This window comes from Myiozetetes cayanensis, unplaced genomic scaffold, assembly GCF_022539395.1.
Source record: "Myiozetetes cayanensis isolate MyiCay16 unplaced genomic scaffold, myiCay2020 scf27, whole genome shotgun sequence".
In the NCBI taxonomy this organism is placed as follows: domain Eukaryota; kingdom Metazoa; phylum Chordata; class Aves; order Passeriformes; family Tyrannidae; genus Myiozetetes; species Myiozetetes cayanensis.
In genome coordinates, this window is record NW_026087488.1 from 645,756 (window position 1) to 672,402 (window position 26,647).

Sequence of the window (26,647 nt, forward strand, 5' to 3'; positions counted from 1 at the left end):
GAGAGAGATCCTGGAATGGGAGAGAGATCCTGGGATGGGAGAGAGATCCGGGATGGGAGAGATAGCCCAGGGAACGGGAGCGGTCCCCCGGGACATGGATCCACCACGGCCCCATAACTGTCCTGTAATCCCGGCCCGGAGCTGATCCGGGCACCCGGACACACACAGGTGTCCCTGTGATCCCAAATCCATGTACCACCACAGCACCTTTGTGCTTTAGGAATCCCAAATCACAGGTGGGGATCAAATCACAGAAGACAAAATATAACACTTTATTAAAAATTAGTGTTCCATTTCCATTTAATGTACTGATAAAACACTTAAATCAACACCTAATTAATTACTGCATTAACTAAGTAATTTATCTGTAAGACCCTAAAAAAGTTAGACATAAAAATAAAACAAAGACTGATGCTTTAAGAAAACAACTTGATCGCAGAATGTCAATTTAAACAAGATCAGCAGTCATACTTGCTGTCCTCTGGATACAAAATATTATAGAAATCCCAAAGAATCCTTTACTATTATTAAACAAATTAATACAACATCCCTCTGAGGTAGGGGAGGGTCTTTTCACCATTGTATTAGATGAGAAGAAATAACACATATACAGAAAACACATCCTGCTGTGTGTGCCCGAGGGAGTGACAGAGCTGGAACGGGACTGGTGCCCACTCACCTCCCACAGACACCTCGGCTCTCCCCGGAGCGCCGGGGGTGGAATTTGGCTGAGAAGGTTGAATGCCAAGGATTGTCAGAAGACACAATCTAACTGTGTAAGGCAGGGCCTGCTGGGCCAGACCCGTCCAGTTCAGGTATGTTCATCAGTGTTGCCTGGAGGGAATTGGGTCTGAAAATTAAAACCCTCCCAAGGGAAAGAAAAAAAAAAAAAAAAAAAAGTCAAACCAAACCCACAGTAAGTACTGCCCATTTCAAATACAGCTCTCAGGCCCCTGCAACATCTTCCAGTCCCAGCCAGTTATTCTCTATTTTAACCAAGAAGTGCACGAGATAAAAGTTGCTGGAGTGGAATATTATAGCAGGATAAATCTCTTGCTGTCCCAAAAACTAAATGTCAAGGTGAAGGTTAAGCAGTGAGTTTTGTCTCGGCATCCATCAGGAGCTGCTGGCCTGCAGAGCTCTCCCCTCTAACACTGATCCTGAATATCTGTTCCCCAGCAGTCAGTCACTGAGACACCTGCCCTGGAGGAGGACCCAGGCTGTTGGCACAGCAGCCTTTAGTACAGGCTTGGGCAGGGATGGCAGGGAACAGTTTCCATTCATGCCCTCAGTCTGCCTGAATGCTCAAAGGTTTGCTTAAATTCAGGAGCAAAGAGGACAGCGAGTCCTGGAAGAATGCCAGCTAATGTAGTCAGAATTCACACCCCACAAATGAGGCAAAAAGGCCTCTCCTTCCTCCCAAAGGCTACCCCCAAATTCCCAGGCACCTCCTTAACACACCTATTGGTGATGGTCTATATGGGAAGCCACTACAAGTCTCAGCTTGCAGACAAACACATAAATCAGAAACCAGAACTGTCCTTATCTGTCTATTTAGAGCCAGCAGAGAGGACCCTCAGGCAGCACAGCCATCGCTCCCTCGAGCAGTGTGGAGCTCCCTGCAAACCCACCAATGCTGACTCTAAACTGCATCATCCTGCTCAGTGCTGCTGCTTCTCCTTTACACCAGGCCATAAAAGCATGTCCTAGAACGACTAGAATGTTCCTCTCAAAATAATTCACAGCCTTTAATCACATAAAGGCTGATTAAGATGAGAATACAGAGCATGTGTTACATCACAAAATTATCAGAACCTGCTGGTCAGAGACACCACATCCCCAGGCCATGATTTTGGTGCAAGGACATTCAATAACACCCTGTGCTGGAGCAGTTCCAGACAAGCAGGACTCCCAAGAGAAACTACAGTGAAATGAAAAGGATATCTGCACATTTTTAAACACATTCATAACTGCTGACACTTCTTACTGATATTCCATATTCCATAAACATCAAGAAGTTCCTTTGCACTTGGTAGAAGATTAATACTAATTGTTTGCTCTGGGAGACAGGGACAGAAAACCAACTAAACCAAAACACAAGCTTTTCTCTGCTTCTTACAGTGTAATAATTCACATGTTGGATCCATTTCATTAATGACTCCTGGGAGTACAGAAAGCCTCTGGAGTAGCACCTGGATCTGACGCTCATTCTTCTTCACACACTCCTTCCCATACCTGTCCTCCCCAGAGAAAATAAATGCAAATATGACATTTTTATGCTTATAACTTTTTTAACACAGTTTTGCAAGGCTACCAGCATCACTCAATCTATTAACATTCACTATGATAGTAGCAAGAAAAAAATAATACAAATAATTTTCCAAGACACAAGTGCCACACATGGATTTTAAACGGCAGCAGCCTTTGTTACAAGATGGAAAAAGCACAAGAGAATAAAGCTAACCCATTAAGTGCAAAGATTCTATCACTGCAGCCTCTGCTGGTGGCTTCAAATTAAATAGCATCAGTGGAGGGAAAAAATTGTAAAAATCCACATCACACTCTAGCAGAATTAGAGAGAAATACCACAAAAATCTTTGTCAAAACTAACCTCAGCAGCTGTATTTTCCCTGGCACAACAGAATAACAGCTGGAAAACAAAAACTTACAGAGAGCAATATAAAAGAGAAGAGGTTATTAAGAGTTTTCAAGAGGCCTTTCACAACAAGGCAGGTGCATCTCTGTGCAGTGCTGCTTCCTGAATGTGAGGAGAATGAAGTGAATCCTGCCACGTGTAGAGGCCTGGCCAGGCAAGAAAATCCTGAAAGTTTATAGCCATTACTGTTTTCTTATTAACCCCCAGCAACTCTGTTTTCAAAAACCTAAATGGGTGTAAAGAATCTTTTTGTTCTCTCTCCTGCTTCCAGTACTCCCAAACCACCTACACCTCAATTCTACTTATGACCTCACTGTATTAATTTGAGATTATTTTCTTGTAGGCTTTTGCAGTACTTTTCTTGAAATCTTACAGGTAGATTCGGCCCTGGTCAAAGCAGTTCAGCACCAACCCTCGTGGGATCTGGAGCTTCCACAACCAAGTACAATACTGGAACACAAAAGCAGCATATCCAACATATCCATTGCTGCCAGTGGACAGCCAGCAGGAATAACCATTAATGACAGTGGTAAAACTGGACTATGCAACCTGGAGCTCAAACATACAAGCAAACATTTAAAAATACAGTAATAGCTTTGCATACTAAACTTGAAGCTGTTCCCAGAGACCCAATTTGCAGAGTAGACTTGACTCAAACCTCCTCAAGTGCCCTGTACAATTAGCACCCAGCCAAGCACTCAGGATAAAAGTGATTATTTCAGTTTAAAATACAGTATAAGCCACCTCTCTCCTGTGCCCAAGGCCCCTTGCAGTTTCATGCTAGAACAAGATTTTTAAGGCTGTTCTTCTCTTTCCACTTCAAGTTCTATGGTCTAAAAGGAATTTAAAACACAGAACTTGAATTCACACGATGTAGCCTTATAAAACACTGTTTAGTCTGTACCTCACCAGCCACTGCAATTTTTCCCCCGCTACAGGAGGTAACTAATGTAAAAGCAATTCCATGGATTGTCCTTGTTTATACAAACAGGATTTCACTGTCACAAGCCTAAACAAGGGCAACCCTGCCACAATCTGCTCAAGTTTGCTTACTTGAAGTTTCTTCCCTCTCCATACCCATCTCTCCATCTCCCAGGACAAGTCATTACATACATACTTCAATTTTCAAAGACTTCTCATTTTTCACAAGGGGAGGTTGTTTGATGACTTGGCTCTTGCCACTTTGGGAGAGCTTGCCTTGGACTCGATGACTTTTAAAGGGTGCTGTCCTGGAACACAAACCTTTGCAGGTGTACTGAGGAAAGGGGTGGGAGAAAGCACTCGTGCAGTGCACCTGACTGCTGGCAGCTGACTGGCCAGACAACCATTTCTCCCCAGGGTTATCACATGTAGTGTCTGCCAAGAGTAGCCACGTTCAGGTCCTCTCTCCAGTATCTTGATTTAAGCCTGCACGTTCCATTATGCAAGACCCTGAACAGGCAGGTGTCTGGAAAAAGCTTTCCCAACCACACCACCTCACCGCTCACAGGAAAGGGAAACCGGCAAGTTGTTACAGAGAAAGCAACCCCAAACTGAGAACCAGTGTTATAAATCTCACCCCTCCCCTGGCAGGAAGAGGGGCCGGTCCGTAGGTAAAGCACGTGGTGCAGAACTCACACCTCAGTTGTCCAAGCCTTTAGTATTGCTTTGTGCGCAAAATGCCCATTTGCTTGTCCAGGGAGCCAAGATGCCAAACGAAGATCAATCCCCAGAGCCCAGGGGATCCCTCCCTACCGCCTGATCCTGCCAGCACACCGACCCCAGCCTGGCTCAGCACTAGTGGCCGAGCTGGCGGTCGTCGTAGGTGCTGTATCTCTTCACGTGGATCCGGCGCACTCGGTCGCGCAGCTCGAACCCCTCGTCATCCTCGCTGTGCGACGCCTGGCTCCGGCTCCGGCTCGTGGCTTCCAGCAGGGAGTTATCAGGAACCCGTGGGGTTTCATACAGTAACACATTTAGTGTTTCCTCATAAATTCGTGCCTCAGGGAATTCAACCTACAACAGACAGCACAGGCTGATGTGACTGGAACACAAACCCGCATGTGAAGAGACAAATGTTACAGAGAGGGGGAAACAGAAATGAACAAAGCAGACTAACCCCTGGTAGAGGATTACTCCCACCACCAGGCAACTTCCCTCAGCTCTTCTTTTAGATTGTTCTAGAAAGGAAAACAGTATCTCTGATTCCTAATGCTGAACCCTGGTCACCTTGCCTGCACTACTAGACATCAGAAGTTAACTCCTAAATTTAGGGAAATTCTGTAGATTCACCATGCTAGCCACTCACTTAAGAGCTGGACTTGATGATCTTTGTGGGTCCCTCCCAACTCAGAATATTCTGTTTTTCTGGGATTCCGTGATTTCAAACCCGTACCAGACAGGTGGGTGAAGCTCCATTACCTTGGTTTGCTTCTTCTCCGTGGCGTACACGATGGAGGTGCAGCAGACCTCGGCCAGCTTGCGGCCCTGCCCGTAGAAGGACCAGCAGCAGATCTCGTCCCCTATCACGTCCTTGATGAACAGGACTCTGCCGTTGAACCGCAGAGAGAGCTTGTCGAACAGCTCGATGTTCTTCAGCAGGTTGTCATCTGAGTTACTGAAACACAGCACCAAAAGCACGAAGGGGATTTCTCAACTGGCCATCTCTGCTCATTTTATATGCTGCTTCCCCAGCTGTAAGCATGATCTAACTGCAGAATGCAAATAAGTAGTGACTCACTGTCATATGCTGCCAAGAAAAGAGGGGTAACAGCCCATTTCAGATACAAATACACTGCTCTGACCCCTGTAAGCAAACACATCAGCCTTTAGAGGTCAAGCTATATAATTAATAACAACAGCACAATGTCCTAAACAGTTACATCAACTATTCACAACTCTCCTGACTGACACTCGAGGTGATCAAAGCCCAGCCTCACTGCAGTTCTCTGGTTTGATCACAGCAAAAGAGTCAGGGTGCGCTGGAAGAACACTGCTGTAAGCAAAAAACCCAACCAAACCCAACCCAACCAACCCACAACCAGCCAAGTTAGGTCATCCATCATCTTCCTCCACTCCCACAGTCAAAGGGAAACTTTCCCAATATAGCAGGAAAAAAACCAGACATACCTGGTGTAGGAGTATTTATTGTTGCTCCTATTATAAAGCAGCTTAACAACAGGCTGTTGGGAGAGAGAAAAGTAGAAAAGGTAAGTTCTGTGTTTGAATACACTTAGCATAAATTCATAGTGCTTAGGAGCAGTTACTTTCATTGATGACTCTATCAGTCTCTCTTCTTCCTTCGGAGAGGTGATAATAGGGATGCTGCAGACAGGCTCATACAGGTCTTTCTTGTCCTATTTTAAAAAAAGAAGAAAGAGGAAATAAGAGAGAAATGCTAAAGCTAACACTGCTGCTGCTGTCTCCTAAACCGTGTTCCCAAATGCTGTGATGCACAGGAAGCTCTGGGTTGCTATAGCAACCACACAGCTTACCTTGATCTGCAACCCAGAATCATAGCAGAGATTCCTTATCCCCAGAAGGCAGCAGTAATTGAAATATTGGGATGCAGGTGGATGTCCTCAGCTACAGCAAGGACAATCTCTAGTCATATTTGGTTTAAATGGGTTTATTATTCCATCCTTTCTTGAAGAAAAAGATAGAGGGAGTTTGCACTGGTTTTAATCAACTCAACCACTGCAGTACAGTGAACTGAACACTTGGCAGGGCAGGGTCTGACAACACTGTGTCAGCCCTTGGGACACAAGAGTCACAACCAAGCGTGTGCAGGACGAGCTGTGCCCCCAGGTCCCTCTGGCACCAAACTCAGAAAAGCTCAATAGCTAACAGGGAAGCCTCAGAACATTTTGTTTGTAGAAGCCAGATTTTAAATTCTAAACCAGAAGGAAAACTGTCAGTGTGGCTTTGCACTTCTTTCAGTGATACCAGCAGTATGTTGAACCCAGTATGTGAGGCACCCAGTAATTACTAAATTTTGTCCTGCAAGAAACATTCATTTCACAGTTTTAAGACTAAGTTATATATATATATGTCTCCAGGCTAACCTTAATAAAAAGTTGGAGGCTCAAACCCATTCTGCCTACAGTTATTATCTAGACCATGAAATAATCTCTAAAGGTATCTTGAGTAAATTTTATAGGCAAATCACCCACAAAAAACTTCACAGGCTACTTCCGTCCTTACCTGCAGGGCTGCTTGGCACATGTCCACCAAGCCCTGGATGAGATAGTACTTGGCTTCTGCCATCAACTCTTTGATCTCCTGCCTGTGTTTTGGAAGTGCAATTGTGTCATCTCGCAGATAGTTTAAAATTGTTCCGAAGTGCTTCCCACAACGGTCTATGAGGATCCAGCCTGGAAAATAACCAACACATTTCAGTCACCTCAACCCCAGAGGTAAGAAAAAGCTCCTTGGAGAGGTTAAATAAGCCTGAGGTTTCCTGAAACTGCAAAGGACACTTCTCCCATTTCACCCAGTACAAGTCTCTACTGACTTTGAGCAAGCTGAAGCTTGTTCCAGAACAGTACCTGACAGTGGGACCCCTTTGGTACTGTCTGGATGTTCCCATTGCTTTCCAGCATCCCAAAAGCAGAGCCTCGAGATAAAAACACTCAGCTTCCAGCACAAGACACAAAGATTGCTGCAGGAACCGAACTGCAGTGCTACACTGTGATGCTGGACAGTCAGAAGAGAGAATTCACAAAGGTTTGTATCAAGTAGATTTAAGTTCTGTGGCCTAACAATGAGGATTTGGCACTTTTCCAAACACATCTGCTGCTGCTCTTTGGAGTGCAAGAGAGAGAAGTGTTCTGAAGATGCTAAAAGGTAGACCAGCCCAGAAAACTCAGTGTAGGAAAAAAGCTGTTCTAGTCCCCAAAGAGGAGCAGAGAAAACGACAGACACATCGGGAGGGAGCATAGAGGGGATGCAGCACAGGAAACAGTAGCAGACAGACAGTTCTTGCAATTTTACATCCCTGAAGTCACATTCCCCAGGAAACAGGATGTCTGATTGCTGCCAAACAATAGCAGCGTAGGATGCACGCAGGCAGAGGACTTAATGCGGTGCCAAACCCTTTCCTATAATGTGGAAAGCGGAAAAAAAAGTGATATTTTGGGATCTAGGTACAGAAAACAACCTAGGAAAGTAAGCTAAACCCCTGCTGGATTCTCACAGCTCCAACTGGAGAATATGACCTTCGTTTTCCATTTGGGCTGAGGCTCTTATACAAAACTGCTTGTTCTGCTCTCTGTAACGTATCTGGGATTTGTGACGCCAATATCCTGAGTCCAGCCAGAGGTGACAGAGGTGACACACTGCCTGGCTGACCCTAAACACCGCCACAGCAGCGTGAGCCACGGGTGAAACATGCTGCTGGCAGGACGAAAAAAGGAATTTTCAACACAGCAAGCCAGGCTATTCTGAGCCCTAAAGCTGAAAACTGCATGTCCCTCCCCACGTGCGCAGTTCCAGTGATGCCACTGCACGATGTGACAGAAATGACAACCCACAGACTGTCTGTTCAGTGTTTACAACACCACCAACAATCTGCTCAGACACCGTGAGGGCAGGAAACAGGCCTAGTCCTTTCCTGGTTAATTTTGGTAACAAAAGAGCACGTTCCTACAAAGCCAGAGGACTGCTAGCGTCAATGGGAGCCGGCTGCCTAATGTTCCAAGTTATTTTTGGAACATATCCCTACTCTTAACAGAGCGTAGTCAAGATATTTTAAAAACAACTACCAAAACCCAGTTGTTCCACAAAACTGTGAACAGCAACCTCACCTTCCTTGTCCGTGAGCACTTCCATCCTGCCGCTGAACATGGCCTTGAGCATGGTGTCGTGCCTGGTCAGCACCTGCACCGTGGTGTAGTACAGGGAGCCGCCCACGTTCAGGCGCACGTACTTGTTGCCCAGGCTGCCCCCCTTGAAGCTGCCAGCCTTGGGCTTGGGCCCCGCGCTGGGGCACAGGGCGAGGCACGTGTCCCCAGACATGTCCTTCTGGAGGTAGATGACGACCCTGCAGCGCGTGGGCCGGGCGGGCCCCGCCGTGGTGCTGCGCTCACGCGTCTGCCGGCGGGGACGGGCACGGAGCGCTCATCACCTGGGGACAGAGGGGCAGTCAGCACTGACACGGGGGGGGCACTGCCAGCAGGTTCCCAAGGACACAGCCACACACACTGTGACAAAACAACGTCGAGCCATTTTTCAGACAATTCCCGCATGACATAAGGCAGCCCGGTTATGGCTGTGCTGCATTTCTGAGGTGGCTGAAACTCCCTGGACTTCCTGCAGTTTCCTCTTCAGCACTGCAAACACCACACACCACCCGAGGCCAGGCCTAAACAGTGCTGGAATCCATCCCCCCCCAGCTTCCCAAAAGAACACAACTCTCTGGGCAGAGCTGAAACACACTGGAAGAGCTTCCTGCCCCTCCTTCAGCTGGGCTGTGTGTGCACCTCCCTGAGCAGGCTTTGCTGATGTTGGTTTGACTTTTAACTGGAGACACAAATGACTCCTCAAATGCCTCAAAACCAAAAGGCTGGATCATTAACATTCCATTTCCAGGTAACTCCTTTCATTCAAAACTCTCCTTCCTCTCTCCTGGAACCCTGAACAGTTAATGTAGTTTTAAGAAAAAAAAAAAATTACCACCACTCCCCACCAAGTACATCCACTCTCTGGAACACCTGCCTCAAACAGCCAGCCAGGCATCACCTCTCCCTCTCCTGGTCTCACATTCACCTTCTCATCCCCAATAAGTTCAAAATGTAAACAAATAAAAGAATGAAACTCTACCAGGCCAAACCTGAAGTTCTCTAACCAGAAAAGTGCAAATACAACTTTCTTACCTATCTTTCTTCAAGTACTTATTTTCTCAAAAAGTTTTTGCTGTTGTTTTTCTTTTTTTTTTCTGTTGTTTTTTCTTTGTTGGTTTTTCTCAAACTCTTTCAGACTACAAATACTTCCCCCTCTCTGTTCTGTGCCTATGACACGAGTGACCTTTAAAAATAAATATACCACCTGTTAACTCCATTGCTATTCTTCCTGCAACCCTCTTCTTTCTTACCCCATCTCAGCTGTCAACAGAGAAAAGCCCCATAACCACCCATCAGTACAATGAATTACTTGGCAGCTACAATGGTGTCTTAAAACTGCCCGAGATTGGAAGAACTGCATAACTTAGACATAAAATACAACGTTATTCTGCAGTTTCTAATTAATTAATCCATTATTACAATTAAGCAAACGCTACAAGTGATGTCTGCTAAGGAGCTGTGGGGCCTTTGCTGTAAACAGCCGCGAGACCTTTAATTACCCGCTTTGACACGACAGAGAATTCCCCACGTCCTTCCTTCCTGCCCCTGCCCTCCTGCCCCGCGGGGGAGGCGGCAGGGGCAGCGGGACAAGGGGGGAACAGGGAACAGCCCCGCTCAGCCCCGCCGGGAAAGGAGCAACGCGGCCCCGGCCCCGGGATGGTCACAGCAGGGCCGCTCGGCCCCGCTCCCGGCCCCGCATCCGGCCCCGCATTCGGCCCCGCTCCCGGCCCCGGCCTCGTATTCGGCCCCACATTCGGCCCCACATTCGGCTCCGCATTCGGCCCCGCTCCCGGCCCCGGCCCCGTATTCGGTCCCGCATTCGGCCCCGCTCCCGGCCCCGGCCCCGCGCTCACCCCACGGCCGCCCCTCAGCACCGGCCCGGCCGAGCCCCGTCCCGCCCCGGGAAGCGCCGGCCCGGAAGAGCTCCGGCACCTCCCGGCAGGCCCCGAGCGGCGGAGGCGGGGCCGGGCCTCGCAGGGCCCGCTCGGTGCTCGGAGCCGTCGCGGGGCTCTGGCAGGGCCCGCTCGGTGCTCGGAGCCGTCGCGGGGCTCTCTCAGGGCCCGCTCGGTGCTCGGAGCCGTCGCGGGGCTCTGGCAGGGCCCGCTCGGCCCGATGGCGCAGGCGGCGCTGGGCTCGGCAGGGCTGCACTTCGACGAGCTGAACAAGCTGCGGGTGCTGGAGCCCGAGGTGGCGGCGCAGACAGCGCAGCTCCGCGAGGAGTGCCGGGCCTTCGTGGACAGTGAGTCCCGCACGGCCCCCGGGCCGCCCCCCGCACGCTCCAGGGCTTTCCTCTTTTCTTACCCTTTTATCTGATTCTGAGGAAAATCTTAAAACGTGGCCGTTTACAGTAAACTCTATAAACATCTAAAAGCTGTACCACGAAGCAGGAGCGTTGCTCCTCTTTAGGGCCGCTCTGCAGCTCTGCACTTGGCAGATACTCTGGTATCTTCTTTGCAGAAACAGAAGAATTTCAGAAAATAGTGGGCAGCTTGATTGAGCTCGTTGACCAACTGGCCAAAGCTGCAGAAAGTGAGAAGATGAAGGTACTGTGCAGTTAGTTCCTGGGTTCTCATGAGCTCTGCCCTGCCCTGTGTGAAAAAAACAATTCTCCCTCCCTTTACAGCAGAAGCAGTTTCCCTGTCAGCATCCTACTGGCATTTCCGTGGGACCAACTGGGCCTTTTTAATGGACATTAATGTCTAGAAGCCTGTGACATTGTCACATTACTCCTGCATGTCACAGTGCTGCTCTTCCTGCTTGTCAATATTTCTGCATATAAACAGAACCTGTATTTTTCAATCGCTCCTTTTGCTGGTAGAACTTAGTCCTCAAGAGGCAGAAGAAGCCTCTGGTAGCCAGAGCTTGTCTGGACCAGTGACCTCGTCGTGTGTCCAGAGGAGTCAGTGACTTTGTTCCTTCCTGAGGGACACCCCAAAGGCCTCACCCTGCCCAACCCCTCAGGATCACAGTGTCACCCTCCCTTATTGCTGGCATGGCTGAATCACCTCAGAATCGACCTGCTGGGAGGGAAAGGGGCTAAAAAAATCAACAAAACCCCCTCACCGCATCCAACCCTCTGCTGCCAGGCCATCGGCGCACGGAACCTGCTGAAGTCGATCGCAAAGCAGAGAGAGGCTCAGGAGCAGCAGCTCCAGGCTTTGATAGCCGAGAAAAAGATGCAGCTGGAAAGGTGAGGTTTGTGCTCAGCGCTCCAGGGAGTTGTGCAGGCTGGGAAGGCTCAGGGTGACACAGGGCTGAGCACCTGTGGGACCCTCAGTTGGTTCAGACAGTCCCACCTGCAGCGAAGGTGCGTCCTGCCCAGGGCGCGTGTGGACAATGCCAGAGGCCTGGGCTTCCCTTCAGGCCCTGCATGAACCAAAGCAGGTTCCTCCCGGAGGCCTTTGGGGCTGAACAAAGGGGGCAGCAGGAGGTGGGGCAGTGCAGAACCCAGCACACCTACACCAGCCTTGTGTCTGGCTGCTGAAGGGCCTTGAGAGCTGCACGGTGTGACTCGGGCTGCTGACAGTGGCAGGTCACACAGGTAGCCCAGCTGCCCTCCCACAGCTTGGGGGGCTGCACTGACCCCCCTCACACAGCTGGGGGTCTTTGACCATTTTTCTCTTGCAGGTACCGGATCGAGTACGAGACTCTGTGCAAAATCGAAGCGGACCAGAATGAATTCATTGACCAGTTCATTTTCCAGAAATAGAGGATTTTAAGATAAAAACCAGCTCACTTGGAAACTTGACCATTCCAGAATCTTGAGAATTTCAGAAATATGCAATTTCCACTGTGCAGGAGTGCAGATGGTTTGTGCAATGGAGGGGCTTTACCTTGGTGTGAATGTCCCAGCCGTGGCAATAAGGAGGGCTGACAGCTCACAGCTGCACACACTGTTCTGGCCTTTATTTTATACCAGTTTTATACAGTCAGTAGTTCTAATTCAAATTACAGTTGAATTAATGCTACTGGTGCTCTGTCGTGTCTCTTTTTGAACTTTACAGCTCTTTCAAAGAAATTGGGAAATAAATTATTGTTCTCAGACTTTCTGGCTGTACCAGAAGTAGTTCCTCCTGCTCTGTTATTTTTCAGCTTAAAGGTTTACAACTCCCTGGACACTCTCAGTGGTTTTCCACTTTCTTTGTGTCTGTAAAGACACCACACACAAGCAGCAGTAACTTAGATCTACATTGCCCACATTACTCTCTATAGAATTAGAAAAAACCACAGAAATTTATAATTTCCAGAATGCTCAATTACAGACACACAAAAAAGCAGAAACTACCTTAGAATTAAGAACTTTGAACTGTTCCTGAGGAGTGTCCATTCAGGAATGCCATAATATGAGAGCTGAATTCTTTCATGGGCATTATTAGGATGGAAACCATTCCAAGTGTCAGTGACACCAGCAGTACATAACTATACAAACACAAATGTGAACTCAAGCCTCCTGTTGAAGGGCAAACAGATGTGTTTTGTGTCTGTCTTCAGGGAACCCAGTATGGAAATGTAGCTCTTTCCAAAGCCTGGGGAAGGCTTACATTTTACATAGTGAAGTCCTGAAATACAAGGGCAGCACCTGAGCAGCTTCACAGGGCCCTGTCACATCTCACCATCCTCCAAGTGTTCTTGCAGATCAATTGAAAAAAACCCCAACCACCCCAGAATTTCTCTCAGTTGTTGTAATTTATGCATAGATTTACTCTGTGAACTCTCTACCATGTCATCATGGTCACTGTAAGTTCCTTTCAGGCTTTCCCTGAAAAAGATAAAATGCAGATTATTGCATGTAGTTATTTATTTCCATATTATAAATGATTTCAGGGAAGCGAGAAATTTGCAATTCCTTGTTTACAATTCCTGAAGTACTTCAAAATCCCCTAGCCAATATTTCTCATTTTCAAAGGTAACTTTAAGTATCATAAATCCAGATTTTGGCACATTTACCACTGATCAGACATTTGTAATTAATCAAAATGAAGCAAAGCAAAGGCAGGGAAATTTTAAAGGAAGGGGTGAGGAAGTTGAGAATCAGGATATGATTTGAAATGTTTCAGAAGCACAGCTTTGCAAATCTGGGTGTAATCAGTTGGGGAGTCTGCAGAATATGCTGTTGGAAGACAGATTTCCTACTTAAGTGGTTTCCAAACAGTCATCTTGGAAAGAGGGAGCTTGGAAGAACAATACCAGCTGCAGAGTGTGAGTGTGTCCCCTCACAGTTACACGTGGAAGGTTACGAGTCCATCTGCCTGTTGGAGAGGCCCCGGGGGCTGCTGGCCCAGCCTCTGGCAGAGCTGTCTGTGGTGGAAGCAGGGCTGTGCACTCAAACCAATTCCATTTTTCCTTGCAGCAGCCAGTGCTCTGGTAGGAGCTGCTGCAGCCAACGCGAGGGGGATGTCTGTCCCAGAGGACTCTGAGCACAGGGTTGGAACCAAATCCAGGACAGGAGTGGTGTGTAAGACTTCCAGGGTGGGCTACTTCCTTTTTCTCTTCTCCACGTGTTTGTAGTGGGGGTTGCAGAGCATGGTGAACAGGATCAGCAGGGGGATCAGCAGGTAGGGCAGGTATATAGAGAGCAGAACGAGGCGCTCACGCAGCGTCTGAGGGCCCACGTGCTCGGACTTGGAGAAGTCGTGGAACAGGATATGGGCCAGGATAGCAAACAGAGTGGTGGCTACGTGGGTGGAGTAGATAATGGCAGGAGTCCTGATCCACCTGCAACCACCTGCACAGAAACAAAAAGGAAAATGTATTGAAGTATTTTTGAAACAAGCAGAATTCCGAGGCTTTTAACTTAACAGAACATTGACTGCTGCCTCTCTGCCAGGGTCAGCCACCAGTCAGACTGAATAGGTAGCACAAAAAAACCTAAGTACTAGTTGAACCCAGGAAATTTCTCTCCCTTGATGGAAATTCAGAACAAAGGGGTGATCCTGAAAATTTTGAAGTAACAAAACGAGTACAAAGGCTTGACCCAGACCTTTATCTGCCCGGGAAGTGTGCCAGATGGCAAATGCTGATGCTGGTTACACAAATGGCTACACCTGACAAGGGCCTGTAGTCACAAGGTTTTGTGTCTGACAGACTTTATCCTGTGCTGCTTTCCCAGGTAAAATCTGCTATGAGAGTAGCCCAGTTCTCATGGCACACTCGTCGTAAGGGCTGTGACAGCCCAGCCCTCCACAGGGTAGTCCCTCAAACTGCTGGAGACTGATCAGAAACCTCTGCTGTTCCAAAAGCAGGTGTCATGCAGAAGAGCTCCCAGGACAAGCCCCTCCTCTGGTTTCAAACCCACCCTTCAGGAAGGCGTAGGCGGCGATGGGGAAGAACGGCAGCTGGAGAAAGGCTTCGCAGTAGATGAAGGCCTTGAACCACTCCGGGGGCTGCAGCATCATGGGGTCCCTGAAGGCAGTTGCATATTGCTGCAACAGGTCTGTCAGCTTAGGGAAACCAAAACAACACATTCTGTCACTGAACAGCAACCTCAGCAGGGCAAAGGCTGGGATTCTCAATTGGATGAAGCCACCAGTGCAGTGGGAAAACGCAGTGATCCCACCTTGGCACACGAGGATTTGCACTGCAGTGTGGTTTTAACAGGGACTACGTTTATAACAATGAACCCTTTGCATTAAGTCTGTATTAAATTTGCACTACAGGCAATTTTAGGATTACTCCCGCACTAAGTACAGTTTCCAAAAACTACTCCTGAATTATGATTTCCTATCAGAAAAAACCCAAACCACAAAAATCTGCTCCTTGACACTGGTAGCTATGATTTTCCTCTCTCTGCCCCTGCTGGTGCCAGCCCAGGGGGGCTCTCTGTCTGACTGAGGGGCGAGCCTCCAGCCCCCTCCCAGGTCCTGCCCAGCCAAGTGGGCTCTAGGGGCTCCTTCTCCAGGGCTGGAGCCCGGCTGCTGCCCTGGAACAGCTCCATCCAAGGATTTGGGCTCAGGGAGTTGCAGTTCAGTTTGCACGACAGAAATGTAAACTCCAGCATGGCTCTATGCTGGACTTTGAACAGGGAGATATGCACTGGGATCTGCTGGTTAACTATTAATTGAAAGTGGTACCTATACTGGAGGAATTCTCCAGCCATTCTGATGGCAAAAACCACGTCACCAATTGTGAGGCTCAAAGAGGAGGTGACAGCCGACCTCACCCTGACGATGAGGGCTGAGCTAATTATCAGCCATACAGCTGTGCTTTCAATTAACTTTATGATGTTTATTGTCTTCTACTATTTTGTTCAAAATCCAGCAAACCACAGATTTTAACTAATAAATGCGGTCGCTGGGATACCTGCTGCTGCAGCGGCAACAACTCCCCCGTACGTTTTTGGCAGGAATCAGAGGAAACTCGGGATCAGAGAGTGCCCAGCAGCAGCCAGGCCCGGGGCACGTGGCACCAGCCCGGAGGGACAGCGGGACAGGGACACTGCGGGGACAGGGCCGGAGGGATGACAGGATTGTCTCCCACAGAGGGACAGCGGGACAGGGGCACTGCGGGGACAGGGCCGGAGGGATGACAGGATTGTCTCCCACAGAGGGACAGCGGGACAGGGGCACTGCGGGGACAGGGCCGGAGGGATGACAGGATTGTCTCCCACAGAGGGACAGCGGGACAGGGACACTGCGGGGACAGGACGGGGCGGCGGCAGCTGCAGCACCCACCGCCCACCCGCGGGGAGGAACATTCGCAGCGCCGGCTCCCCGGGGAGATCAGAGACCCCCGGCCCGCTCAGCGGGGCCTCCCGGGATGGGGACACGAGCCGGGCACAGCTCAGGGCAGCGGCGCGGTCACAGCGCCCCGTCCCCGCTCCCGCTCGCGTTCCCCTTCCCGCTCCTCCCAATGAATGACCCGGCTGTGATTCATCCCGTGGGCAGCAGCCGCGCCGTGTCCCAGCCGCTCCCTCACGCACATTCACCGCAGTTCCTCTCCCCCCTCACGTCTCCACAGACGCGCTTCGGCCAAAGCCGCCCCCGGCCCCACCAAACCCGCGGATGCTCCGCGCGCGTTCGCGGAACGAGCCCCGGCGCGGCCCCCCGGCCCCACTCACGGCCCGCGGGGGGATCCCGGCGGGCAGCAGCGGCTGGAGGTCGATCAGGGCCGTGATCGGGATGTGCGAGAGGAAGTAAAGGGCGAAGAGCCGCTCCCGCCACCGCGGAGCCGCCGCCATGGCCGGGACACGCCCACTGCTGGGACCGCCCCCTTGAGGACAGGGACACGCCCATGGGCGCCGGGCCACGCCTCCAGTCACAGCCACACCCACCACAGCCACGCCCCTCAGTCACAGCCACGCCCCCCGGCTCCCCCGGTTCCCATTTTCCCGGTTCCCATTTTCCCGGTTTCCATTTTCCTATTTTCCCGGTTTCCCATTTTCCCGGTTCTCATTTTCCCGGTTTCCCCGGTTCCCGCAGCAGGATCGCAGCGCTGCCGGCACCGACACCTGAGCAAGTTCAGCCGTCCCTCAGGACCAGGCGGAGGCAGCAGGTGAGTCCCGTCACAAGCCATGTGCACACCTACACGGTGCTGACTTTGACACCTACACGGTGCTGACTTTGACACCTACACGGTGTTGACTTTGACACCTACACGGTGCTGACTTTGACACCTACACGGTGCTGACTTTGACACCTACACGGTGTGCACACCTGCGTGTCAAAGTCAGCACCGTGCCCGAACCGTGATGTCACAGAGTCTTTTTACCTGTGTTGTTACTCATGACTGTAACAATCTACTCCCAAATGCAGGTGGGGGATCAGCAGGAAATAACAAGGCCACCACTGCGGTTTCAAATGTCACATTTAATGTTTTCACCACTGTACTCCAAATCTACATTTTACAAAGTGACCAGCAAGTGTGCCACATTAACTGACCAACCTCTGAGATTTTACCTTTCATACCAGTGTCTTCTGGGGCTCGTTAATTAAACACGTTTCTCATTCAAGTGAATTGAAATGCTTCCGTTGGTTTTATTCTCAGGAGCCTCATAAAAAACAAAGATATTGCACCATCTTTGTTCAGTTATTCAATGTTTGTCTCTTTCACAGCAAATAATTACTTCATTGAAGTTAAAACTTCCAAACATAACTTACTAATAGTCTCCAATTCCAGCTCAGATCACTCTTGTTGAAAATACTCTGCTAAATACAGATAACTTACAATAACTTTAACAGTTAATTGTCCATAACAAACACCACGGTTTCTCTCCAGACCAAGGCTCAAATTTTAAGACCACCCTTTAGTATTCCTTTGTACAGGTGAAAAACAGTCTTCAATTTTCTAGTCTTGTTTTAAATACAAAAGTTGGAAGGGACATTCAAGTTTCAAGTCTCCACACTGAACTTAAAAAAAAAAAAATCATGTGGAGGTAAACAAACCAAGTTGTATACTCCAGGAGGTAGAGGCCTTCAATTTGTGTTCATATATACATATGCACAGAATTCAGTGTTCCAACAGAAAAAGAATTAGCCAAAAAGTAATAAAAGTTATTTACTACTGTGACATTTCAAGACTTCCACAGCTTTGCCTAAAGACACAAACACAATTAACAGAATTCCCTATGTGCTTTTTTTTGTCCTTTTCTCTTTTTTTCTCTCAACTGTCCAGTGCAGGAAAAAGTTCTCACAAAATTTCACAGACCTAAAATGTGCAAGCTAGTTTCTCTCTATACAGCAATGATGTCAGGGATCTCTGAAATTAGCTCATAAATGGAATTATTTACACACATAGAAGATGCATGCTGGGGGGTTTTATGTAAGAAAGAGCAGAAAAACCTCTAATAAAAATAGATTAAATATATATATATATTTATACTGGGTAAGGAAACAGAAGTTTAGTCTCTCCTAGTCACAAACTCATTCTCTCTACTCACAACATTTGATTTTAGAACAGCACACATCACCATCACAGCTCTAGTGAGAAGCTATTTATAGGGTTTGGGCATCAGGGGACGTGGCCACTTCCCGTGGTCACAGCCCCCCAAAGGGACTTCATGATTGGTCGCAGTCAAGTTTTCTGTATTCCTTAGTTTTAGAAAACCCAAAATCTCCAGGAATGGCTCAATATCAAAATGTATGTCTATCTGTTTGTACAATCTCACTTCAATTAAAAAAAAAAAAAAAAAAGGAAAAGAAAAAAGAAAAAACCTCCCCGAATTTGGTTCAATTCTGTTTGTTCTGAGCTGAGCCATCACAGCTGCACTAGAATTCATAAAACACGTGCAACTCTGGGTAAAATATTTTCTTCTAAAAGCACAACCACTTTACAAGATTAAAAGTCTAGTACATTTCTAAATATTATTCATATTGTACAAGTAGTGGTTGTTATTTTAAAACTTCATTAGTAAAATTACAGTACAAGCATGATTAACCTCCAGAATTGCAAATCCCAGACTCCAGTGGAAAGCTACATCACATCTTCAGTAGTAACGTCGTGCCCACGTCACTCCCACACCAGCGGAGACGGCGGCATCTCGGAGGGCTGGGCGACCGTGGAGCTGCAAGGCAGTGACACAGAAAATCAGTGTTCATTTGCAATGGCTCACAGACCACAACCTTAGTGCTTGACTGGGAGGCAAACCAGCAACACACAACACCCCCCGAGCAACAGTTACCAACCCTGACCACGAACACTGCAGGACGTTTTATCTACGTGCTCTCACCCGTGTCATTCCTTCTGATGCTTTTACAGGGCAATTCTACAACCACAACTCAAATTGCTGACCTTCCTATTCTCATTTTCACTCTGACTTCTCTTCTTTTACACAATAATAGTATTTGAAACTTTTGCACATTTTATTTAAATTCTAGAAGAGTTCATATAAGTAGTTTACAAGGGGTTTATCTATGGGCCCTTCCTACTCTCGGAGAAAACTGAAAACCTAAAACATTCTGGATGTGCAAATTCTGTACTACTAATAAATGGGAATTAATATCAGATGTGATTACATACAGTTACCTAATAAAGCTCTTAAAAGCAGCAGACTGAGGGTTGATGCAGAGAGGCACTCTGTTTCCTTTCTGCTGTTCCAAAATGAACTGATGAATTATTTCTGTGCACAGGAGAAAAATACAAAACACCACAGCATTAACATTTCTGGCTTCAGTAAAATGCAGTGTAGATGAGGGGAATAAAGCTTCCCTAACTGAGAGTGCATTTTAGTGAGGATAAAAGAGCTCCAGCTTCCCTAAATCTCAGCTTCAGCTCCTGGAAGCTGCTGCCTCTTTCTGCAGGACAGCTGTGGAGGTCACACCTCGTACCCCAAAAGGGCCACAACGCTCATTTCCCCTTCCCCCAGTGCCACCATTCAGTACAAGGATGAGGAACAGGGCAGTGGGGACAGTGCTGGTAAGGTCTGAAACTCACAGACTTCTGCATGTCAGCTTGTGCTTGTGTCACTGTTACGTCAGAACATTTACAATCTGTTCTTTTAGTGAAAAGAAATTGTTTCCAGTGCCTACTATGGAAAAATGCTTGAAAGAAACCAGCAGTGGGGTCAGTGCACACATCCCAGCTCCATCCCATTACACACTGCTGAGGGGGCAGCAGGAGGACAACTGCACACCCAGCCTGAATTCCTACTCACCTTTAACCTGCCGAACAGAACTGAGGTTCTTTTCAAAAGTGTCATCAAATTTGGGATTAGTGATGGGTTCAAAATCACTCGTATAAACTCTTCCAGTGGATGTGGAAAAACAACATTTGCACATACAGGTGTGGTATCGCAACCGCCCCTCGTCGAGATACGGGTGAGCTAAGGCATCCTTAGCAGATATCCTTTTGGACTGCAGAGGAGAACGGCAAAGCAAAGAAAAACAAAGGGTTAGGACACTTTCAGGGGTGTTGAAACCACTCATCGATTGTTGCCAGTGGTTTTGTAAACGCCTGATCCTGCTAAGGGACCGGCTCCTGTCTGGGAGCTGCAGCAGCTGCCACTAGAGGGGAGCTGTGGCTCAGGAACCAGCCTGGCTGGGATGGCACCGACCCTGCTGTGCCACGGCTGCTCACGGCAGGTTCAGAAATAGCATTTCCAATAGTTACTTTCTCCAGATAACCTTACAATTATGTCTCCTACAATAAATCAAAACAAGCTGGGAATAACAGCATTCTAAGTGTTGAGGGAGTTAGAAAGGAAGCTTTAAGGTTTTTTATATGGAAGTCATGATTTAACATTGTCATGGTTCTGTTCAGCAAAGCAATCTTAAGGTTGAAAAATAAACTCCAAAGCCAGTGCCTTCTGAGTGCTTCGTTAGCCCCAGCCTCCTCCTTTGCACTGCAGTCACTGTATGGTTTTTATTTGCAATACTGGGGGGGTGTCTGTGGGAATGAAGTAATTAAAATTATCAATTCTGGTATCAGATTTTCTAATGACAATTCTCTATAGTATCCCTAGAGATGAAATCCAACATTCACAGAGCCACATTTTTATTATAAAAACAGAGGAAAAAATGATCCTGTTCTGTGACTGGGGATGCAGGAGGAATTTTCTGTGTGTTGCAAGACCAGGAACACCCCCGTGTCCCTAATTAGAACTGCATCAAAGTAGCTGATGTTCTGCTACCTACACCCAGCTCGGAAAAGAGCATGAGTCACACACACCCTCACCCGTCAGCAGCTTCCTTCGCAAGACCACTCGGCTTTAAATGTGAAACCCCCATTCCAGGGGGGATTAATTGGCTGGTTATGACATTTTTACATCTTTTACAGACCAAAAGTACTGCAATGCCATGTAGAAGGAAACCAGTTAAAGCAGTCCTTGATTTAAAACATTTAGATATCAGACAACAGGAACTGTTCAAACCAAAAGTATTTGAGATAATTTTCAGTCATACTTACTGGATCAAAGACCAACATCCTGCAAAGGAGATGAACTGCTTCATGTGTAGCTTGACTGGAGAGTGTATATAGGACAGGAAGGGATGGCTGTAGGGGGAATGGGAGGAAGAGAAGCACAGAGTGTCCTGTCAGATCCATCAGCAAGAAAACCCTGTTCCAGCACACGCCATTCCGCAGCCATCAAGGACAAAGTCCTTGTTAAAGAGGACACACGGTACCCAACGCTTTCCAGCCCGACAACAATCACCATTACAAAACTCAGCAACTGCAGTAAAGATCAAATTGATCATTTTGTCCCTTAGTTCAGAGGTAATCCCTGGACAAACTTATAGTTTATTTATTTTTCTACACAGACACTACTCATCACTCCCAGCTGTAGCTGCTCAGGGGTTTGATTAACCCCATCATTTCCAGGAGTTCATTTTGCTGATCTCAGTTTCTCCCAAATTATAGGATTACTTTGTTTTTCCTTGCCCAGGCAATCCACAGCTGACTGACAGTGACAGAAGGACTGTACTGGATGTCACACTTGCTGTAAATTTCCCAGTATAAATGAGAATGTCACTCCACAGTGACATCAGCCTAAGTTAACCCTGAACTACCATGTGCAGCCCTGAGCACCTCTCAGCCTTGGTTTCTGAGGGCAGCCTATGGAATAAGAAGCTGAAATATTTGGTAACTTCACCTGATTTTTTAAGTACTATCTACACAAAAAAGCACTGTGGGCCAAGCACTGTGATCACGCAGGTTTCATCCACATGCCAGAGCAGAAAACCAGTGTTACGTTCCTTACTTATGGAAGCTGTTGCATCCAATACAAATGAAGGACTCTTTTTTTTGGCTCCATTTATGGCCCTTGTCAGCAGCCTGTCCTGCCATCTCAGAAGCATCCGGCTGGAGACAGCTCCTGGGGACAGCAGTGTCTCAGCCAGAGCTGGGGGCAGCCCTGCAGGAGCACTGCCCGGGCAGCAGGAACTGGGAAATGGAACTGCACTAGGATGTAACTGCCATGGAATCAGTGGTCAGCCTGTCAGCAAGCAGGGAGCATCCTCTTCCTGGCCTCTCCCACAGCAGAGGGCAGGAGCAGGACAGCCAGGGCATGGATTCCAAGGTTTTCCTGGGAGAAGGACAGCCCGCCCCCCTGGGGCCACCAGGGACAGCTGCACAGCTCCCTGACCCGAGGCTGAAGGGAAACTTTCAACACCCAGGTGACAGAGAGGTGCATGGAGTATGGAAATGCCCATTCTGCCAGCACACAGTGTGGGGGGGGTTTAATCAGAACCTTCACACATTATTCTATTTTTACCAGGAGCAGCAAAACGCTTCACCCTCCCCTCCCACTGCACTCACCTACGGCGAGTAAAAATAGTTGGTGTGACAAAGTATCTAACTTGAGTTTCTCTCCCTATTAGTCTAATTAAGAAACTGGTAACTTTAACTGTTTATAACCACAGAAAGGCCCATTTCAGAATACAAAGAGCCAGGAATTTCCATTCAAACATGAAGCTGGCTTCAAGCTGAAAGCAGAGAAATACCATTAATCACCTGGATGCTCTGTATCCCCTATTTCCAAGTTGCAATGAGCACAGCAGCTCCAGAGACTGCTCAGCTCCTGTGGTAATCCATGGAAAATGAACCTTGTTTTCCCCAACTGACACAGAACTAACTCTTAGAGTGTATTTCCTACAACTTCATGGCCAAAGGACATTTTATCTGTAGTGGAAACTTTTTATACCATTACACCTCACTTGCTTTTTAGTATTCCCATCATTCTGTGGGTCATGAGACACTGGGTTTCAGAGTTACAACTGTTGTAGCACATGGTAGCAGAAAAATATACTTGATTTGTTTTAAAACTGGTAGAGAAAGTCTGTAGGAAATCCTCCTATTATTAATTCTCAAAGAAAAAAATCCTGTCATGAAATGGAATAGAGACAACTTGATGTAATGAATCCAAACTGCCAAGGAGGCAGAACTCCCACATGTCAATAATAAAGCAGAATATACATGCAGTGCTCATTTCTATGGTAACTACTATTGTGGTGAACAGACATGTGAGAAATTACTTCAACATGCAGAAAATAAAGATGCAAACTTAACTACTGGCAAGATCTGATGTACAGGTCAATAATTCTGTAATTTTTACTAACAACCATAAAAATGACTATATTGGATGGCCACACAGCTCTATCCCTGCAGTAGGGATGCCTGCCCAAGCATTTCTTTGTGTCTATTAACAGCATTTGCACTTTGTATTGCCCAGTCAGAACAAAGACACCATGCTGCCTTTTTTCTCTGCTTTTTGTCTTTTTTTAAATTAACTTTTACTTCAGTTGTGTTGTATGCTCTGCCTCAGCTTTCAGTCTCTTGTTGACCCTTCCCGAGCAGCTGAGGTCACCAGACAGGTGTGCAGGGACCCTCTGGGGCTGGGCTTCTGCCCTCAGCTCTGGCACATGGACGAGTTCCACCTCTAACAGTCCTGATCCTGGCAGTGCAGGACCCCTCGGGGCTCTCTGATTATACTGCCAATTTTCATTTATTTTCATTTGTGTCTCTTGACAAAACTATCACTTCAATTTAACATCTTCATTCAAAATAGCTATCAAAACACTGTCACTTCAGGAAGGGAGACTTGCACCTGTGTCATCGAGTCAAACACTACACTGAAGGCAGAACCCAGAAATGCACTTCAGTAGTGAAAACCCACCCTGTCTTCTCAGCAGTTGGACTAATTACACCACTAGCCCTCGTCACTGCAGCACCACACCCACTGCTGGTAATTTAACCCTGGTTAACAGGCAGAGACAGCTCTGAGACTGAACATCCAAACTAAGTATTTACAACCAACAGGCCCTGAGAATCTCATGAAGCTGTGAAACACTGTGATGCTGCAGCAGGAGCCTGCACAGAGGGAACTGTGACTCTGGGGCTGACTGCAGGGTTCCCTGGCCCCAGTGCCCCAGCCCAGCCCCTGACTGTACCTGTTTATGAGGACCCCTGAGTATGTGTGCCTTGGCGCCTTCACAAGCCGTCCTCATCGCCTCCAGCGACGGCGTGCCCAGCAGGTCTGTGATCAGATCCAGCTGCAGGAGCACAGCACACACTGTTAGGCAGTGCTAATGCACTTCCCCAGCACACCACACTCCCAAGCTAACACAGAACACATTTAAGGTATGGATCAGTTCAAACCCACTACTTTGCAGAGAGTAAATTACAGATATTACTGTACGCTTTTAGTAGATCAGTATATGTAATCTCACAATTTTAATGCTATGTGCCTTCTAATCTACAGATGAACTAGCAACACTGAAGATGCACATTTTTATGTCCATCTTGTTCCTTCTCTTAAGACATGTAAATGCATCCATCTCTAACATCTTGCTGCAGACTTTTTGTACCTACAGTAAATGTATCACTTCAGGATGATCAGAGGTAGACTGATGATTAATGTGTACTACATTAACTTCCTTACTGTTGGAACAACGCTGAAAGGGGAACACGAGGATACCTGCTGGATGGGACTCTGTGCCTGAAACAATATCCTTCGCCCAAGCAACTCTGCAAAGATGCAGCCAACAGACCAGATGTCGATGGCATTGCTGTAGTGCCGGCTGCCCATCAGGATCTCCGGAGCGCGGTAATACTGAGTGACAACTTCCTGAGTCATGTGCCGGGATTCGTCTAACTCTTCCACCCTGGCCAATCCAAAATCACAAATCTAAATTGAGAAGGTAAATAAAAAAATTAAAATAACCAAAACACTTCCTGCAGTTCAAATAGGCAACCTTCTGGGAACGAGGCAGGGAATCCCAAACAGCACTCAAACACATCAGATAATCTGCTGTCACTGCACAAGCCAGGGGAAAGGGGGACAGGAGAAAGTTATCTTACTTTATTTCACAGTCATTTAACCTGTCTACAGTTTGATGTGAAATCACAGTTCATTTTAAGTTGGCATTACAGTATTTATAAATACTATTTATAATAGTATTTTTGCACTACAAAAATCCAGCCTCTGGGTACAGAGTATTTCAACCCAAACGAACTTCGTTTGCTCATGATACACCTCTAAATGTTAAAGATTCAGCCTTCCACTCACTCTGACTTGGAGAATTGTTAAAAATCCCTTGAACCAGAGTGGTTAAGAAAAGAGACCAAAGCTTCCCAATTAGAATGCTGAGCAAATCCCCGTAAACACCGAATTTTTACGTTTGGCACAGCTGTGCAACACACCTGAGTCCTCCAAAACTCCTTATGCCTGAGAAGTTAATGGAAGTGTCTCGGGCTTTCAGTGTCCTCTTCCTCTGAGGAGAACACGGACACAAACACCCCCAGAGCCCCTGACACTGGGGACACCCCCAGAGCCCCCCTCCCCTCCCAGCCACCAGGCACAGGAGACCCCACACAAGTCTCTCTTGCTTTCAGAGAGTTAGGGAGAAAAGCAGAAAGGAAGATGTTTACTTATAATTTTTTTAAGATCCGTGGGATTTTTTCCTTTTAAGTTGACTTTCAGGCTAAGTGTTCACATCAAATGTTTTTTGTTTAAAAAATTAACAACTGCTCCATAACAACCAGCACATACACAGGGACATCTTCAATAAATGTAAGTAGCACCTTAAGGACACAGTTGCTGTTCACAAGAAGGTTCCCTGGTTTAATGTCTCGATGTAAAATGCCGGCAGAATGTAGATATTTCAGACCTGAAATATTAAAGCAAATTAAAATAAATAATTATTTTCCTTTTAAAAGAAGTTTAGGGCTGCCAACAGTTTCCTGGCAACTCCTCATCAGCAAAGACTTTGCCTGTGGCTCAGTTTTTATACGACTCTAACTTGTAGTCTCTAGTGCACACTCAGTCACTCAGTGAGAGGATAAAATTTTGGAGTATATAAACTAGATAGAGCAAGGAATTTATGTACCCTTTTTTAAAAGAAAAAAAAAACAAACCCAAACCAACCCCCTCAAAAAAAAAAAAAAACAACAAAAAACAAATCAAAAGCAAAACATCATCCCCCTGCTTGTGGCATGAATACTCTGCTAATCCTCACACTGGAATTTTGGCATACACCTCTTACTGCTCTGTTTTTCAGTAACAATTTCGACCTGAAGTGGGTACAGTTACACATATTTCCCGACTTGGCTCAGTCAAGGTGTCCTTTCTGTGCCTTGATTCTAAAAGCATGACTTGTCTTTCCCCCTGACTATGCTGGAAGGCAGCAGGGCTGCCCTGCTCTTGTAGCTACAGTGATCCACACTTGCTGTTTATTCAACTTACTCAAGACGAGGATGCCCTAAGAACAAACATTAAGAAACAGAAAAATACTGTGGAATTTTC

The 26,647-nt window shown here is 47.2% G+C and overlaps 4 protein-coding genes across 8 annotated transcripts in view; 1 reads left to right on the forward strand and 3 right to left on the reverse strand.

The window, feature by feature from the left end:
* Positions 1–248: 248 nt before the first annotated feature.
* Positions 249–10,435, reverse strand: TNFAIP1 (TNF alpha induced protein 1). Of its 2 annotated transcripts, XM_050321747.1 has the most exons (8): positions 10,329–10,435; positions 9,508–9,658; positions 8,440–8,759; positions 6,839–7,008; positions 5,902–5,991; positions 5,765–5,817; positions 5,057–5,252; positions 249–4,651 (listed from the first exon to the last, which is right to left on the reverse strand). In XM_050321747.1, exons 3-8 carry the CDS (start codon positions 8,648–8,650, stop codon positions 4,433–4,435), a joined length of 939 nt encoding a protein of 312 aa, XP_050177704.1. In that variant the 5' UTR covers positions 8,651–8,759; positions 9,508–9,658; positions 10,329–10,435; the 3' UTR covers positions 249–4,432. The 2 variants fall into 2 exon arrangements, with proteins under 2 accessions (XP_050177704.1, XP_050177705.1); XM_050321748.1 differs by lacking the exon at positions 9,508–9,658 and having other exon boundaries at positions 10,329–10,413.
* Positions 10,436–10,474: 39 nt separating this feature from the next.
* On the forward strand, positions 10,475–12,535 carry IFT20 (intraflagellar transport 20). Its single transcript, XM_050321750.1, has 4 exons — positions 10,475–10,714; positions 10,933–11,018; positions 11,562–11,665; positions 12,103–12,535. The coding sequence occupies exons 1-4, from the start codon at positions 10,588–10,590 to the stop codon at positions 12,182–12,184; spliced, it is 399 nt and encodes a 132-aa protein (XP_050177707.1). The 5' UTR covers positions 10,475–10,587; the 3' UTR covers positions 12,185–12,535.
* A 720-nt stretch (positions 12,536–13,255) lies between these two features.
* Positions 13,256–16,678, reverse strand: TMEM97 (transmembrane protein 97). Its single transcript, XM_050321749.1, has 3 exons — positions 16,532–16,678; positions 14,771–14,915; positions 13,256–14,200 (listed from the first exon to the last, which is right to left on the reverse strand). The coding sequence occupies exons 1-3, from the start codon at positions 16,649–16,651 to the stop codon at positions 13,950–13,952; spliced, it is 516 nt and encodes a 171-aa protein (XP_050177706.1). The 5' UTR covers positions 16,652–16,678; the 3' UTR covers positions 13,256–13,949.
* Positions 16,679–17,259: 581 nt separating this feature from the next.
* The window catches only part of NLK (nemo like kinase), a 36,092-nt gene continuing 26,704 nt past the window's right edge, over positions 17,260–26,647 (reverse strand). For 3 of the 4 annotated variants that reach the window (XM_050321727.1, XM_050321728.1, XM_050321726.1), the window contains 7 exons: positions 25,927–26,012; positions 24,821–25,030; positions 24,294–24,395; positions 21,313–21,399; positions 20,063–20,261; positions 19,435–19,528; positions 17,260–18,973 (listed from right to left, as the gene is read on the reverse strand). In XM_050321727.1, the coding sequence (XP_050177684.1) occupies positions 18,919–18,973; positions 19,435–19,528; positions 20,063–20,261; positions 21,313–21,399; positions 24,294–24,395; positions 24,821–25,030; positions 25,927–26,012 (833 nt within the window). In that variant the 3' untranslated portion in view covers positions 17,260–18,918. Of the gene's footprint in view, positions 18,974–19,428; positions 19,529–20,062; positions 20,262–21,312; positions 21,400–24,293; positions 24,396–24,820; positions 25,031–25,926; positions 26,013–26,647 lie in introns of all 4 variants that reach the window. The other variant, XM_050321729.1, reaches the window with a different exon arrangement.

Coding starts and splice junctions, on each gene's coding strand:
- TNFAIP1 (XM_050321747.1), bottom strand. CDS start 8,650: ATGTCTGGGGACACGTGCCTCGCCCTGTGCCCCAGCGCGGGGCCCAAG. Junction 7,009..8,439: donor AGTGCTCACGGACAAGGAAG/GTGAGGTTGCTG, acceptor GTTATTTTCCAG/GCTGGATCCTCATAGACCGT. Junction 5,992..6,838: donor TGTGCCAAGCAGCCCTGCAG/GTAAGGACGGAA, acceptor TTTTTAAAATAG/GACAAGAAAGACCTGTATGA.
- IFT20 (XM_050321750.1), top strand. CDS start 10,588: ATGGCGCAGGCGGCGCTGGGCTCGGCAGGGCTGCACTTCGACGAGCTG. Junction 11,019..11,561: donor CAGAAAGTGAGAAGATGAAG/GTACTGTGCAGT, acceptor CTCTGCTGCCAG/GCCATCGGCGCACGGAACCT. Junction 11,666..12,102: donor AAAAAGATGCAGCTGGAAAG/GTGAGGTTTGTG, acceptor TTTCTCTTGCAG/GTACCGGATCGAGTACGAGA.
- TMEM97 (XM_050321749.1), bottom strand. CDS start 16,651: ATGGCGGCGGCTCCGCGGTGGCGGGAGCGGCTCTTCGCCCTTTACTTC. Junction 14,916..16,531: donor CCGGGATCCCCCCGCGGGCC/GTGAGTGGGGCC, acceptor GGTTTCCCTAAG/CTGACAGACCTGTTGCAGCA. Junction 14,201..14,770: donor CGCCTACGCCTTCCTGAAGG/GTGGGTTTGAAA, acceptor GTTTCTGTGCAG/GTGGTTGCAGGTGGATCAGG.